At 38.5% G+C, this 17094-nt stretch overlaps 1 protein-coding gene across 3 annotated transcripts in view; it reads left to right on the plus strand.

Moving 5' to 3' along the window:
* The window catches only part of HDGFL3 (HDGF like 3), a 74892-nt gene extending 57900 nt beyond the window's left edge, over window positions 1-16992 (plus strand). Inside the window, exons 4-6 of one of the 3 annotated variants that reach the window (XM_012536192.3) lie at window positions 2468-2626; window positions 6599-6745; window positions 15901-16992. In XM_012536192.3, the coding sequence (XP_012391646.1) occupies window positions 2468-2626; window positions 6599-6745; window positions 15901-15906 (312 nt within the window). In that variant the 3' untranslated portion in view covers window positions 15907-16992. Of the gene's footprint in view, window positions 1-2467; window positions 2627-6598; window positions 6746-10491; window positions 10648-13989; window positions 15681-15900 lie in introns of those variants that run through there. The other 2 variants (XM_033402947.2, XM_033402946.2) reach the window with 2 other exon arrangements.
* Window positions 16993-17094: the final 102 nt, after the last annotated feature.

A 17094-nucleotide genomic window follows, 5' to 3' on the forward strand; every position in this document is an offset into this window, starting at 1 on the left:
CCATTTTTCCAACAGCATTTGCTTACCTCATGTCTTGGCATCACATTTTGGTAATTCTCTCAATATTTCAAACTTTTTCATTATTCTTATATTTGTTATAGTGACCTGTGATCAGTGCTCTTTGATGTTACTATTACAATTGTTTTGGGGCACCACAAACCACACCCATATAAGACAGTAAACTTAATTGATAATGTTGTGTGTGTTCTGACTGCGCCACTGATCAGCTGTTCCCCTTTCTCCCCCTCCTTGAGCCTCCCTATCCCCTGAGACACAACAGTATTGAAGCTGGGCCAGTTAATAACCCTGCAATGGCATCTTAAGTATTCAGGTGAAAGGAAAAATCACACATCTCTTACTTTAAATCAAAAGCTAGAAATGATTAAGCTTAGTGAGAAAGGCATGTCGAGAACTGGAATAGGCTGAAAGCTAGGCCTCTTGGAGCCAAGCAGTTAGCCAAGTTGGGAATGCAAGGGAAAAGTTCTTGAAAGAATTTAAAAGCACTACTCTGGTGAACACATGAATAATAAGAAAGCAAAACAGCCTTATTGCTACAGTGGAGAAGGTTTGAGTAGTCTGGATAGAAGATCAAACCGGCCACAACATTCCCTTAAGCTAAAGCCTAATCTAGAGAAGGCCCTAACTCTCTTAGATTCTCTGAACACTAAGAGAGGTGAGGAAGTACAGAAGAAAAGTTTGAAGCTAGCCGAGGTTGATGCCAGAGGTTTAAGGAAAGAAGCCATTTCTATGACATAAAAGTGCAAGGTGAAGCAGCAAGTGCTGATGTAGAAGCTGCCGCAAGTTATCCAGAAGATCTAGCTAAGATAATTAATGAAGGTGGCTACATTGAACAACAGATTTTCAATGTAGGTGAAATGGCCTTCTATTGGAAGTTGCCATCTAGGACTTTCATAGAGGAGAAGTCTATGCCTGACTTGAAAGCCTCAAAGGACAAGCTGACTCTTGTTAGGAGCTAATGCAACTGGTGACTTTCAGTTGAAGCCAGTGCTCATTGACCATTCTAGAAATCCTAGGGCCCTTAAGAATTATGCTGAATCTACTCTGCCTGTGTTTTATAAATGGAACACCAAAGCCTGAATGACAGCACAGTCTATTGACAACATGGTATACTAAATATTTTAAGCCCACCGTTGAGACCTACTGCTCAGAAAAAAGATTCCTTTGAAAATCTTGATATTACTGCTCGTTGACAATGCACCTGGTCACCCAGAAGCTCTAATGGAGATGTACGATGAGATCAATGTTGTTTTCATGCCTTCTAACACAACATCCATTCTGCAGCCATGGATCAAAGAGTAATTTAGACTTTCAAGTTTATTATTTAAGAAATACATTTTGTAAGGCTATAGCTGCCATAGATGATGATTCCTCTGATGGATCTGGGCAAAAGTCAGTTGAAAACCTTCTGGAAAGTATTCAGCATTCTAGGTGCCATTAAGAACATTCATGATTCATAGGAAGAGGTCAGAATATCAACATTAACAGGAGTTTGGAAAAAGTGGATTCCAAACCTCATGGATGACTTGGAGGGTTTCAAGACTTCAGTGGAGGAAGGAACTGCAGATGTGGTGGAAATGACAAGAGAATTAGAATTAGAAGCAGAGCCTGGAGATGTAACTAAATTGTTGCAAACTCCTGCTAAAACTTGAATGGATAAGGAATTGCTTCTTATGGATAAGCAGAGTGTAGTTTCTTGAGATGAAAGCTACTCCTGGTGAAGATGCTGTGAAGATTGTTGACATGACCACAAAGGATTCAGAATATTATATAAACTTAGTTGATAAAGTGGTGACAGGGTTTGAGAGGACTGACTCCAATTTTGAAAGAAATTCTATGGTGGGTAAAATGCTATCCAGCTGCATTGCCTGCTACAGAGAAATCATTTGTCAATTGATACTGCAGACTTCACTGTTGTCTTATTTTAAGAAGTTGCCACAGCCTCCCAGCCTTCAGCAGCCACCACCCTGACCAGTCAGCAACCATCAGCATGGCTGACCCTCCACCAGCAAAAAGATGAGGACTCACTGAAGGCTCAGATGATGGTTAGCATTTTTTAGCAATAAAGTATTTTTAAATTAAGGTATACACATTGTTTTTATAGATATAATGCTACTGCAAACTTAATAGACTACAGTTTAGTATAAACATAACTTTTATATGCACTGGGGAACCAAAAAATTCATGTGACTTGCTTTATTGTGATATTTACTTTATTGCTGTGGTCTGCAACTGAACCTGCAGTATCTCCGAGGTATGCCTGTAATTCTATTACCTTAAGAGGGTTCATGTCAATTGGTCACTGGAAAATTGAAGTTGACAGCCGTTTATTTTGAAAATCTTGAGTAAGCTGAACTTCTTCTAATTAGAATAGAATGATTCTTTTCATAGTCTGTAGTCTTTGCTATTTTTCAAAAATGTAATTAGCTAATATTTTATTATCTCTTAGGCAATTCAGCAACAGAGCTCTTCAGAAACCGAGGGAGAAGGCGGGAATACTGCAGATGCAAGCAGTGAGGAAGAAGGTGATAGAGTAGAAGAAGATGGAAAAGGCAAAAGAAAGAATGAAAAAGCAGGCTCAAAACGGAAAAAGTCATACACTTCAAAGGTTACTAAGAAACCTTTCCCATTGTTGTTAATGCTGTATGCATATTCATTAAAGGTTTTTAGATTACTTTTAATTCATTCACTGGGCACATAGAAATATATTAGCTCTGTGGAGCCTCTGCCTTTAGAGACAGTAATATATCTGAGGGGAAGAAGACAGGTGATCTTAGATGTGAGGTTAACTGGTATTGACTCATAAGGGCTGTTGACCCTGAAAATAGCACCTTCTCTGTTGGAGGAGGACTGTTCTTTAATCAAGGATGTAAGAATAGGTATTCCTCTTATAACAACCCCCAGGTGAGCCCTGAAGAATTTAGGAATATAGGAGACTCAGTACAATTTAGGACTATGTCTAGTATTATAGATGTAAATATAAAGATAGACTCTTTCTTGTCTCTCTGCTTTAAAGAATGTGCTTTGGTTCTTTATTTGTTCAGTTCTCATATCTCAGGTCACCTATTCTATGTCAGACACTTGTACTAGGTAGATAGTGGTGAGCAAATCCAACGCCATTCCTACCCTCATGTAACTTACAATACAGTGGGTTGGAGGGGGTGGAAACACAGAGTTAAAAAACAAATAATAAATAACTGTAAATTCTGAAAGGGCTATGAAGGAAATGAATGGGAGCAGGGAACAACAGAGTAAGTGTATCTATTTAGATAGAGTGGCCGGGCCTTTCCGAAAAGATGAAATTTATGCCGAGACCTGAAAGAAGAGCATGGGACGAGGAGCGCGTGTGGCAGAGCAGCAAAGCTCTGAGGGAGGGAAGAGTTTGACATGGCCTGGATTGAAAGAAGGCAGGCATGATTGGAGAATCATGATCGGGAGGGAGAGACAGGCAAAGGCTAAATAATGGAGACTGGCACGCCATGTTAAGGAGTTTGAATTTTATTCCAGATGTAACAATCATTTATTGGAGGCGTGACATGATCCTTGACTTACAAATTGAAAGTTTAGGTTTTTCATACAGTAATTCAGAAATACAATTGAAAAAACTATGATATTGTGGAAATTCTTCACCTTTTAGAAACTTAAAGCAGGGTAGATGGATCTTTGAAGATAAAGATGGGTACAAGTTTTGCTGCAATTGGTCTGTCACACAGTTGAATACTTGGACAAATTACTTCCATTTAGACTCTGGTATTTATTGGCTGGATATACTTAGGAAATTCCTTAAAAACAAGTATCAAGGGTTTCTTAGACTATCAACATTTTATTTTACAGTCTATAAAATCCACCCAACTGGCATACGGGTAAAATTGTATGAATGCATGTAACTTCCTGTACACCTAATGAAAAACATGGTATCTGCCTTAAATGGGGGTAAAGTTTGCAAATGGCAACAAAATAATTAGAATTTTCCCTAACAGACTGTATATTCCATAGGGGTTATTTTTTAAGCTGAATTTCTTTTAACATTTTGGACTTCATTTAAACACCCAATTGAATTGAATTTAGTTTATGATTGCCTGCTGAGCTTCTGTGTAATGTGTTGCACCACCCTAAATTATCTAAGCCCTCTAAGGTACCTGAGGTATTTAATAGTGTGGATATGTGGCTTTTAAATGTCATTATTTCATCACTCTTGTGAAAACCAGAAGTAATAGGGCTCATACCTGGGGTGGATTTATAATTTAAAGTAGTGAAGAGGTAAAGACATACTTTACTTACTAAGGCGTATCGATTTTAAATTAAAGAATCATTTCCTTTGCTTTCCTTCAAGATCACAACTTTCATGATCACTTAAGAACCATGATTTTTAATTTTCAATATCAACCGAGTAACCTAGCACAATAGTTCTCAAACTTTTGCATGCATCAGAATCACCTGGAGGGCTTATTAAAACACTTATTGCTGAGTGTCAGCACCCCCCACCATTTTCTATTTTAGTAGGTCTAGGGCAGGGTCCAGGGTGGGGAATTAAATATCCAGTGAGCTGATGTTGCTGATCTGGGAACCACGTTTAGAGAACCACTTACCTCGTATAACCTCACTGCTCTCTTTGGCTTCCCAGATGTTTCCTTTTTGTTGAATATGGTGATTTTTTTTACATCTGTTTCTTGAATAATCTTCCTTTACCACTAAACTCTTGGTTCACAAACTTTTTTGACTGCATCCAAGTTAGGTTGAGGGAGAAGTCTCACTTTCCCTCTACCTCACCTAATTCTGTTTTTTCTGTGGAAAAAAAATGTTCATAAGAGCCATAGTATAAGCACATTTGAGGGAGGTTATATAGATATCATTTTAGCAGTAAGTGTATGTGTGATTCATATTTGAGCCATAACAGATACTAGAAAATTAAAAGCAAAAAATATTTTGCATGCAAGTTATTTACTGTATAAAGTAGGGCTAATCAGAGAGCCTCACAACAAACTAAACTGATGATGATAGTAAACCGTTAGTAATCTTAGTTAAAAACCAAAGATAGCAACAGTTGGACACACAACCATTTCAAAACCATATTGATGAAACTGATGAAGGGTCCTTCCCCAAAATTACAGGAATTGCGACGATCTGCATAAGCACAGTAAGCGCTTTCTAAGGTTACCAAATATAGCTTGGCAGCCAGATTTCTTAGTAGAATACCGAATGTGACTCATTAGCAAAACATAGTAATGCCCTAATTCTAGTCTATGTATATCAAATTATAAAGCTTAAAAACTCACTTGTAGGATTACTCGTAAGTATCCTTTGTAAGCACTATAAATTTTAGGGAGTTCTGCCTATTATCTGTAAGAACTGCAAGTCAAGGACTATTACTTGAGAATTATTATATAAAGCAACTATTGCATTTCAATAATTATACTGTATTTACTAGGAGAACAAAAGTATTTCACTTTTTACATCATCATACTTGATCTAAACTTTAACTCCAGGCACTCCATGTTTGGATTATTAAACCCCTGCTTTCCCTCCTTGTAAAAAGTAAAAATGAAGTCATTTTAAACTGACATTTTGGGCTTGGTTGGTAGTTTCATTTAAGTAAGATAGAAGCAGTGTAATTCCATATTCTGTCACATAGCCAGAAGATATTTTCTCTTTGAAAGTTGCATTTTAAAATATTGATTGTCTCAGGAAGCTCAGATTTGCTAATTCATTTCTGTAAGACCAAAAGTGACTTGCTTTAATGAGTTTTGCCTTAGCTGTTATTTACCATGTGCTTAAAGATTCATAAAATTTCTCAAAAAGGAAATGTAAGTGAAATGCTACATGTTATTTTCTTAAAGGTACACAGTGGGGCCAGCTTTTGATCATTTTAATGCTGTTCTGCAAAGCAGCTCTGGCTGCGAACTGTAATTGTATTTTCATCTTCACTGTAGAGTTCATCTTGGTTTCAAATGCAAGTTGATAAGAAAAAAAGGGCTAGTTTTCCAGTGTGGCCTTGAGTTCTTAAATAACTATCCATAATTTAAAAGATTAAAGTTAATTCATATCATATGGTGATAGAAAAGTTTTGTCAAGATCATCCCATGTATACCATTAACCAAACAGCTTCCATAAGTGTTCCAACATGAATATCCATATAGTATCCTAGATAGTTTACCTTGCTTCTCTGGACCTCACATTCTACTGTGAAATGATGGGGAAGGACAAGGAGACCTTTAGGGTGCCTTCTAGCTCTGTAGCCTTCCTAGAATGGTGTCCATCACCTATATTTATTCATTGACAGTGTTCCAGGTATGTGAATCTCTATTTTCTGCTTTTACTATCACACTACTGGAAAGAACTAGAAGGTTATCTAGTCCACCTCTACTTCCTTTCCAGCTGGTTAAACTGAGGCCCCGTGAGGTGAAATCACTTGTCCAAGGTCACCTAGCTCAGTCGTGGCACACTGCCATGTTGTATTGGTATATCCTGTATCAAGCCACAAAGACTGGATATAGGTCAGCTGCTTCTACATTTCTTACTTACATTTGTGCATTTGGGTTTCTACTTTTGACTATACTTTTTAACTTGTCTAAATATTTAGAAATCCTCTAAACAGTCCCGGAAATCTCCAGGAGATGAAGATGACAAGGACTGCAAAGAAGAAGAAAATAAAAGCAGCTCTGAGGGTGGAGATGCCGGCAATGACACAAGAAACACAACTTCAGACTTGCAAAAAACCAGTGAAGGGGTAAGAATGTACCTGTGATTTCTCTTATCTTCCTGTTAACTTAGAAGACATTTTGCCTCAGAACAGGTTTCATTATCTCAGCATTAGTAAACGTTGCCTTAGTAAATGGAGAAACATTCTCAGCTTGACATATACATTCACTCACAGCTCCTGAATAAGTGATCAGATGCTTAGAGTCTGAGAACAAAAGAGAGCTGGGTGGGAATTACACCTGTCTATCAGTTTGGAACTCTGACAGGTTTATTCTTTTTTAAACTAACTTCACCTTGAGAGTTTTTTAGAAGTCAGGCATGAAGTATTGAAATTATGAAATGCCACCTCAGAATTTGACAGTTGTATTTCTTATATTATAAAATGAATGGCATGTTCAAAATAGGGTATTTTATACTGCTCCTTCTTTCTTAGAAGCAGTATGTAATTTAATATACCCATGGGGATTTTAAACATTTAAATATTCAAGCTATATGTGAATATTAATGTTTAAAGGAACCAAGGGGAAAACTTGTACACTTTGAATCTTGTTAACTTTTGTTAACCTCTGTTAACTTCAAAGTCACAGGCAAGTCCACCTTCGTAAAAGTTTTAGTGAAGGCAGATTTTGCCCCTGGTCATTTTCCATGAGTCTTTATGAAGACTAATTGGACAGCAGCAAATCATTTTAAAACAATACTGATAAAATAAATTATTATTACTCTTTAGTTAAATTCTGGTTTCAGCTGAGTTCTTGCTTACTCTTGTCATTACTGTTTACCTCTCAACTGTCTCCTCCTGCTTCCAGTTACCCATGATTTTTCCCAAGTTATGATTCTGTTTATTCCCTTGTTTCTCTCACCCAGCTCAGTTTACCCCATCCTCTGCCTGTCTTCCTTCTCTTGACCTCTCTCCAATAAATTTCTAGCTGTACTTCCCATGACAGAGGAAGAGGTAGTTTACACCCGTACTACTCAGTGTGTGGTCTGCAGACAGGTAGCATCAACATCACCTGGGGGCTTGTTAGAAATGCAGAATCCAGGCTTAACCCCAGAGCTATCAAATCATAGTCTGCATTTTAACTAAACGCCCAAGTTAAAGAGAAGCACTAATCTGCACCTTCCTATCACCAGAGTCCAGAATATCATCTCCTGCTTTCTCCAAGGCTACACCCCATCAGTGGTCCCCTTTCTCTCCTATACCTTTACTTTCTTTTCTGCTGGCTCCTTACTCTCTGCCTATAAACAGTATCAGGTCTCCCTTAACCTTAAAGATACCTCCCTTCCACCATGTATCCTACTCTTTTCACCTTTCTCTTTATCTCTAATTTCTTAAAAGAGTTCTTTTTTCTCCCAGCGTCCATCTTCTCACCTACTCATGCCTTAACCCAGGGGTCCCCAACCCCCAGGCCGTGGACCGCTACCTGTCCGTCAGAGGCCTGTTAGGAACTGGGCCACCCAGCAGGAGGTGAGCGGCGGGCGAGCAAGGAAGCTTCATCTGCTGCTCCCCATCGCTCGCGTTACCGCCGGAACCATCTCCCCCCCGCACCCCACCCCTGCCCCTGCACCCCAGTCCGTGGAAAAATTGTCTTCCATGAAACACAGTCCCTGGTGCCAAATAGGTTGGGGACCACTACCTTAACCCATGGCACTCTTGTTTCTTCTTTGACCGGTTCATGGAAACTGCTCTTGTAAAGTTTCCTAGTGATCCTCTCATTGCCAAATCCAGTGTCTCCTTTAGTCTTTATTTTACTCTGCAGCATTTAATACCATTAGCCACTTTCTCCTCCTGACTTTGCCTCCAGGTCACCAGTCTCTTCTGCTTCCTCTCCCAATGTCTCCTCAGTCTCCTTCTAGAGCACTTTTCTCTAGGCTGTCTTGGTACACTTCCAGTCTGAAAGCTTCCCCTGTTTCCATCTTATGCACTCATGTGGTTTCAGCTGTTAGGTGTTACTGATGACTTCTCACTCTAGCTCTTGCATTGTAGATTCATTTTTCTAATTTAATAAAACCATTTCTACTTTAATAACTTGAAAGCACCTCAGAAGATAGTTGCTACTAGAAGTAACAACAGCAGCAGAGTCAGAGTAGTAGTGGCTAACATTTTTACCATGTGCCACATACTGTGCTAAATGCTGTACATGCATTTGATCCTCATACAAATCCCAGGAGGTAGGTGCAGGTGTTATTTCACTTTGTAGCTGGGGAAACTGAAGCTGAAAGGATTGGGCCAGGGTCGCACAGCTAGTCAGAGCCTGAATTTGAAGCAAGAGCCTGAGATCTTTTTATTTTTAACCTGTTTCTAATAATATAATTTTATACACAAAAGGATATATATATATAATATAAAAATAAAGTAGTAAGCATGGTAATTTAATGAATACCAGAGACCCTACCACTCAGCCAAAACTAGAACATAACAATAACTTGTATCTATATACATGTTCTTCCGCATCCTATCTTCTTCCTAACCAGAGATAACCACTAGCGTTGTATTTATTATTTCCTTTCATTTTCAAAATTTTAGCCCATACCTAACATATACGTATATACTTAAATAATAATATAATTTTGCTCATTTTTGAGCTAATGCACATAAAAGAGTTTCTTTAGGGTATGTAAACTCACACTGGACATGCTGAGTCATGAGTTTAAGGTTTTTAACTTTACAAGGTAATGCCAAAGTATTTTCCTAAGTTGTTGGATCCATGTATACTCCCACCATCAGTGTATGAGTTCCCTGTGACTAACTGGGCATTGTCAGACTTTAAAATTTTTGCCAATATAGTGGATGTAAATTATAGTCTAAATTTGTGATTCTTTGATCAATAATGAAGTTGAGCCTCTTTTCACATGTTTATTGACCACCTCTGTTTCCTCTTCTGTGCAGTGCTTGATTTTGGTTTTTTGCCCATTTTCCTGTTGGACTTCTTTTCTTACTGACTTGTAGGACTCCTTTACATATTCTGGATTCTCACTGCCATGGGTGGTCACATGCATTGCAGATATCTTCTCTAAGCTGTTAGTGAACAGACTTTCTTAATTTTATTGTAGTCAAATGTATCAAACTTTCCTTGTTATGGTTATTGTTTTTCTGTCTTGTTTAAGAAGTCTTTTCCTATCTCAAAGTCAGAAAGGTATTCTCCTATATTTCCTTTTAAAATTGTAAAGTTTTGTTCTTAACATTTCAGTGTTTAATCCATCTGGAATTGATTTTTGTGTATAGTATGAGATAGGCTCCTACTGCATTCTCCCCATAGCATAACCATTTAACCAGCACCATTTATTAAATAGTCTCTCCTTTCCTCTCTGATCTGCAGTGTCATCTGTCATATAGCCATGGGTCTCTCTCTGGGTTCTCTATTCTGTTCCTTTGGTCAGTACTAAACTTTCTTAAATTTTAGTAGCTTTATAATGTGTCCTGATACCTTATAGGGCAAGTAGCCTAATTTTTTTTTCAAATATTTAATAGACATGGTCCAGGATAGAAGGTCAGAGGGGCTTTTTTTTCTTGATGGGAGAATATACAGCACATATGCTGATGAGAATGATCCAAATATGGAATGATCACAAAATAATAATGTAAGAAAAAATTGCCACAGTAGTGCTCTTCAGAAGGCAAGAAGGCATAAAATCTAGTGCACATCCGGAAGGGTTACCTTACTCCATCCACTGAAGCAGGAGGAAATGCACAGCGTTTGGGCACAGGGGCAGGTAAATGAGTACTTGGGGTGAGAGCATGCAAAAGTTCTCTTCTGATTGCTTTTATCTTCTTAGGAAGCAAGGTCAACATTTGAGAGTGAGAACAGGAAGAAGTGTTGAAAGTTTAAAGAGAGAGGAAAAGGGATAAAATAGTTACTTAGAAGAACAGAAGAGTGATTGGACTTGGGAAATGAAGTTGAATTGCCAGACAGCGGTAAGGGCCCACGTGAGGTTAGTGGTCATGAATTTAAAGTGAGAACAGTCAGATGGCTGTGTGTTTTTCTCCAGGCATATTCAATTGTGCAATCATGGAGTGGCAGAGAATTGCATTTAACTAGAATTGGTGCTTGCCCAGAGAATAAAGGAGGTTCAAGACAAGGGAGTTGAGGATGTATGCAAGGAAGGGATTAATTATAATGATGGACCCATGGAATCCAAAATATGTTCAGAGGGAAATAAGGATGTGAGGAAGGAGACAGGATCAACAGATTTTGCATATCCAAGAATTCTTGGAGTTGGAGTACTGGATAAAGGGAGCGAGCTGGAAAGATAGGTGGTTATAGAATAGGAAGATGTTTAGATCAAACTGCGGAAGGGTGGCAGTAGGTGCTGATGACAGTGCAGGTGAGTTTGGTATTTTGAGTGGGACAGTTTTTCATTGTGTGAGCACTGTTCACATCGCAGGACATTTAGTACCCTTGGCCCCTGCCCGTTAAATGCCACAGGACCTCCAAGTTCTTATAATAACCTAAAATGTTCCCATAATTGCCCCCAAAAGAACAGTGACTTAAAACAGTATTTGCAAATACTCAGTGGTTGAGAAACACTTGTCTACGAAATAGCCATGGAAATGAGTGACTGAGGTAAGGTGGAAGACGAGATCTTTGGAGAAGAGGAAGTCTAGGAACTTAAGAGGCCAGAGTGTTGGAAAGACGATCTCTCTGCATGTCGACATCCAGCAGTTATTATGCTACTGAATGACAGTGGGCCAGAGCTAAAGTCTTCAAGGAGAAAAGGGGAGTGACCTGGGGTGTCTGGAGGTGACTGCAGTAGGGAGGGGTGGTGGTTCACAATATTGAGACTAAAAGCTAGAAGGATTATTTTTCCTGGGGATAGAAGCACAGGGGAGAGGAAGAAGAGCTTAGAAATAGTCATTAAGATCAAGGACACCTTCCCCACCTCGGGGGCCTGTAGTATAAGAGCTGTGGCAAAGGAAATAGTTACCATCTGGGGGTTGCAGGAAAAGAAGCAGCACTATCTTCAGGGGAAACCAGGTTTCAGTTAGAACAAGTTGATGAGTAAAATATATCATGAATTTAGGAAATTTGCTGATGGCTATGATTTCCAAGGGGCCCAGTGGAAGAGATTAAGGAATCTGGGTTGGGGGCGGTGGGAGCATTTAAGAGATGAGGTTATAAACAAACATGTAAAAAGTGACTGAGGATGAGAGTCCAGGAAGTGATAGATGCTCTGGAGCCCATCTTGTGGCAACCGAAGTAAGCAAGAATAAAGGGCGTAAGGAAAAAGGATTATTGATGGCTCAAGGCAGATAGTGGTGTTGAAGTTATGAATATTGATAAAGAAAGGAAAGAAGAGGTTCTTACAAGGAACCCACAGACTTCTGAGACCCCCTTTATTTCCAGAGGCTCTCTGCCTTCATCCTCACCCCTGCTAGTGGAAGCATGAGGCAGAAAGGGGTAGGCTCCAGAAGACTTAGAGCTCTCCTTCCTGATTCATGTGGCTATAAAGTGGAGGGGACTAATCTTTGTGGCCAGGAAGCCATGCAGATAATATACCTGTTCTATTGTCTCTTGCCATGTAACAAATTATCCCAAAACTCAGTGGCCTAAAATAGCATTTTCTATGAGTCAGGAATCCAAATAGATGTAACTTGTTGATACCTCTATCTTGATCTCTCCAAAGCTGCAGTTAAAAGTATTAGCAGGGGCTCAAATCATTTTGAGGCTCATCTGGGGGGTGCGGAGGCGTGGTCCTCTTCCAAGTTCACTCAGAAAGTTGTTGGCAGGATTTGGTTACACACAGCTTACTGGGCTGAGGGCTTCAGTTCTTCATTGACTGTTGGCCAAAGGCCTCCCTTGGTTGCTTGCCACATGAGTCTCTCCATAAGGCAACTCCAACATGGCAACTGGCTTCATTAGCAAGAGAGAGAATGCTAGCAACACAGAAGTCAGTCTTTTGTTATCCCATCACTTTTGCCTCATTCTGTTTATTAGAAGCAAGTCACAAGGTCCAGCCCACACTCAAAGGGAGGGTATTACCCAAGGGTATGAATACCAGGAGGCAGCCATCATTGAGATCCATGTCAGAAAGCTGCCCATCCCTGAACCAACCACTGATAACAAGGGGATTAGAACTGGCTCAGACCAGTCAGGTTCTCCCCATCCCTGGAGCTGGAGTCAAGTCCCCAAATCACAAGGCTATCACATAATTGTGGGGAGGAGCAGAGGATAGAATAAATGTTGGGAGGACAGCCAGAGAGTTCACTGTAACCACTAACCAATATTCATACCTTTATTCTTCTGACTCTGGAACTATTGTTCTTCCTGCCATATAGTGCTGCCTCCTTATGTCTTGCCATTGCCCTCTAGATCAAGCCCAGACTCCTTATTTCAGCATATAATGGCCTTCACACTCCAACCCCAATTTATCTTTTCAGCCTCATTTCTCACCGTTCACTCTCATTTATTCTAAGCCAGTGGTTCATCAAGCTGGCTCAGGACCCCTTTAATACTCTTAAAAGTTATTGAGGGCCCCAAAGAGTTTTTGATATAGCTATTGATATTTACTTAATTAGAAATAAAAACAAAATTTTAAGATACTAATTTCCTTTAAAATAATAATAAACCCATTACTTAGTATAAATAACACGTTTTTGTGAAAAGTGCATTTTCCCCAAAATTTTTTGAGAAAAATGGCACGGTTTTACATTTTTAAAAATCTCTTTAATGTCTGCTTTAATAGAAGACATCAGGCAGGATTCTCATATCTGCTTCTGGATTCAGTCTGTTGTGATGTTATTCTGGTTGAAGTATAGGAAGAAAATGTGGTCTTACATAAACATGTAGTTGAGAAGTGGAGTTATGCGTATTTTAATAGTCTTTTCATATCATTCTGTGTATTCTCTGATATTACACCAATTCTGTAAGTGGTAATTTCTCAGAGGTTAGTTGCAGTGTGGAACTGAACCCTTTGTATTCTGTTTGGTTAAAATCCATTGGACTGTCTGGCACTTTGAATAGCTTTCACACATTTGGAAAATCTTTGTTCCCTGAGTTATTCAAGTTTTCCAAATATTTCATTATGAAATCTTTTTAGTCACATTTTAAATATCACTGCCTGTCTTGTCAGAAGAATCTACGTTTTGGGAAGCTGTTGGTTGTGGAGGATTTAAGTTTCTAGAATTCTAATTTTCACTTAAAAGCTCAGATTTTATCATTGGTGACAAATACTGCCATTTTCCTTGAAATAATAGGCTTATTTCATTTATTTTTGACAAAGTGCCAAATGCCCAAGTCTGAATAACCATAGTTCATCTGTCATCATTTTTTGCAGTAAAACTGGTGCTCCATAAAATGATCCTATGGAAAAAAAAAAAAAGATCCTATGACTTCACCTGCCTCATAACTTCTGCTTACTATGTTCTGGGTGTCCTTCAGCTTCACTGCCACCCTGCAGCCTTTCAATGTGCCTCATATTCAAATGCCTCAAGAGAGAATCTGATTGGATTAGCCAGCCATTATCCAGTATAGAAGTGGTGTGGCGCTGAGCATGGCAACCAGCGCGTTAAGGAACAAATTCTGGCTGCTTACGTGGAGGAGACTTCTAGTCTAGCAAATACTCAGAACAGTGTGTCCAGGACATTCACCATTATGAATTAACAAGATATATTTTCACACACAGGCGCACAGAGTGTGATTATGGTATGAGAAGTTAAAAAAATTAGATTTATAATTTGGTTTTATAAGTACTCATTTGATAGCACCTTGTTTAAAGACCCCGCCCCCCAAAAAGCATGTCCTTAAAGTTATAGTCACATTTTGCTACCACTTGCACTTTGTTTGGAGCATGAATAATATTCTGAGGCTGCCATCAGACCATCTGTTCCAAATATACTCTTCAACATGGATTGAGTAGTTGTTACTATGAATTTTCTACCAATGTAAACATAGAATGTATTGCCTTTCACATTAATATTAATAAAAAGACATTGTTACAAAGAATTTTCTTTGGTCGATTAACAATTTTTCATTGTTTTAATGGGTGTCTTCCTCCTTCACAAGGGAGGAAAATCCTCTAAAGTCTGTGAGTATAATCTTATTTCTAGTGTTTTTCTTTGTTAGGAGTCACGAGGCTCTGAATCTTGCAAGTTCACAGATTTTAAATGTAATTTTTATTTAAGATTAGCTTTCTCATTTTGGTAGGAACAAAGAAGGCTAAGAAATGTACTTCTGCCATCTTGAGTGGATGGTAGGTTTAGTAACTTTTCCTATTTGAAGGTTCTGGAATTATTTGTATATTGTATTCTGTACAGTACAGGATAGATTTTGGCTGCATAAGTGAAAACATACCCATGAGTGAGCACATGTATGCTTACAAACAAAACATACCCATGAGTGAGCACATGTATGCTTACAAACAAGTTCATTCACTCAGTGAAGTAAAAAGGCTGTTTTTAGAAAAAATATTGGGGGCCCGAGTTCCCTTTTTCATTCATCTCATGAGAACATTACTAAGGGGTTTAATGTATTTGGGATAATGATGAAGAAAACAAAAATAGCATCCCTGTGGGGAAATGTAACCTGATACAATTTAAAGTGGGACCAAAATTGAAACATAATTCTTTTAGGAAACGGAAATATTTTATCTTTGTCACATGGATGTAATCTAAATTTTAACAGAAATCTAGGCTTCCGTTCTTTTTGTACATCTTGATTTTATTAACTTTTGTATTTCTTTGAGCCATATGTCACAAGTAAGTTGTAAATATTATACAGAATAATCTGCATACTCTTCAAATACTTTTTTTTTTTTTTTTTTTTTTTGCGGTACGCGGGCCCCTCACTGTTGTGGCCTCTCCCATTGCGGAGCACAGGCTCCGGACGCGCAGGCTCAGCGGCCATGGCTCGCGGGCCCAGCCATTCCGCGGCATGTGGGATCCTCCCGGACCGGGGCACGAACCCGTGTCCCCTGCATCGGCAGGCGGGCTCCCAACCACTGCGCCACCAGGGGAGCCCCCCCTTTTTTTCTTAATGGAACACTAAAAATGCCCTAGTCATTCCTTTAGCTCTTTGCACTAATAGGTATAAAGCAGAGCCTCAGGGGCTGTTCTTGCTAAGTATTGTTAATGCTGCAGTGCAGGTTGGAATCTCAGAAAACCCAGTTATATACTATAAAGGTGTGGCTAGCTTTTATTCTTAATATCCAAAATCATCTAAAGGCTTGTTTTCTTTCTTTTTTTTTCAGACCTAACTACCATAATGAATGCTGCATATTAAGAAAACCACAAGAAGGTTATACGTTTGGTTGTCTAATATTCTTGGATTTGATATGAACCAACACATAGTCCTTGTTGTCATTGACAGAACCCCAGTTTGTATGTACATTATTCACATTCCTCTCTGTTGTGTTTGGGGGAAAAAAGACATTTTAGCCTTTTTAAGGTTATTGATTTAATTTCATGTTGTTTGGTTGCATGAAGTTGCCCTTAACCACTGAGGATTACCCATCTTTTTGCACAAGCTTATACAAGTCTAGGATCCGTTATCAAGGCAGTTATGTTCATCACTCTCCTGCCTTTACTCCGCCATCACCAAACACTCGTTAAATATAAATTAGCATTTTTTAAGATGACCACTCAACATAATGCTTAAGGGATTTCCTCTCTGTGACAGAACCCAGGAACCAATTCCTAGATACACAATGTTGGCATATTGAAGATAAACTTAAAATTGTTCTTCAGTTTTGAGGCCATGTGTAAAGTTTAATCATATTGTAAAATATCTATTCCGTATTAGAAATAGCTAGTTGACAGCTTATACTTCTCAAAACTCATGTTGTTAACGTACACAAACTCAGTTTCTATATGTGAAGTTAGTGAGTCTTTTGTGTTACTCCAAAATAAAGGCAATGATTTATTTTTTCCCAATCTCAATACAATTTGAGCTAATCACTCAAGCTGGATTCTTTACATTTTAAAGCTGGAATCAGCAGTAGCCCTATGGGAAGTAAGACAAAGCATTGACTTTTAAATATAGACTTTTAAAATGATCGGTTGTTTTCTTTTGGAACTAGAATTAGAATAGTTAATCCTCATCCACAAACCATTATTATGTGTACATTATTGTTGCAATTGTGATAACAGAAAATTTTATTTATTTTTATGCCAGCTTATATTGTGAGAACACATTTAGTCAGTTTGGGTTTTATCAGTCCTGTTATGCTTGTCCTTGGAACATCTTTCGCGTATTCGAGGTTTGTAGTTGAAAAGTTTACTGTAAAAAAAAATCAAAAACAAAAAAATGTATTGTTTTTACAGAATAAATTTATTGGAATGTGTACTGGGAGTAAGGTTTGAGGTTGTAAACAACTAAGTTAGTGTAATTTGGCTTCATATATGTAATGTGAGGTATTAATGTAATTCATATATTAAAGCAAAAA

Source organism: Orcinus orca, chromosome 2 (assembly GCF_937001465.1).
Source record: "Orcinus orca chromosome 2, mOrcOrc1.1, whole genome shotgun sequence".
Classification (NCBI taxonomy): Eukaryota; Metazoa; Chordata; class Mammalia; order Artiodactyla; family Delphinidae; genus Orcinus; species Orcinus orca.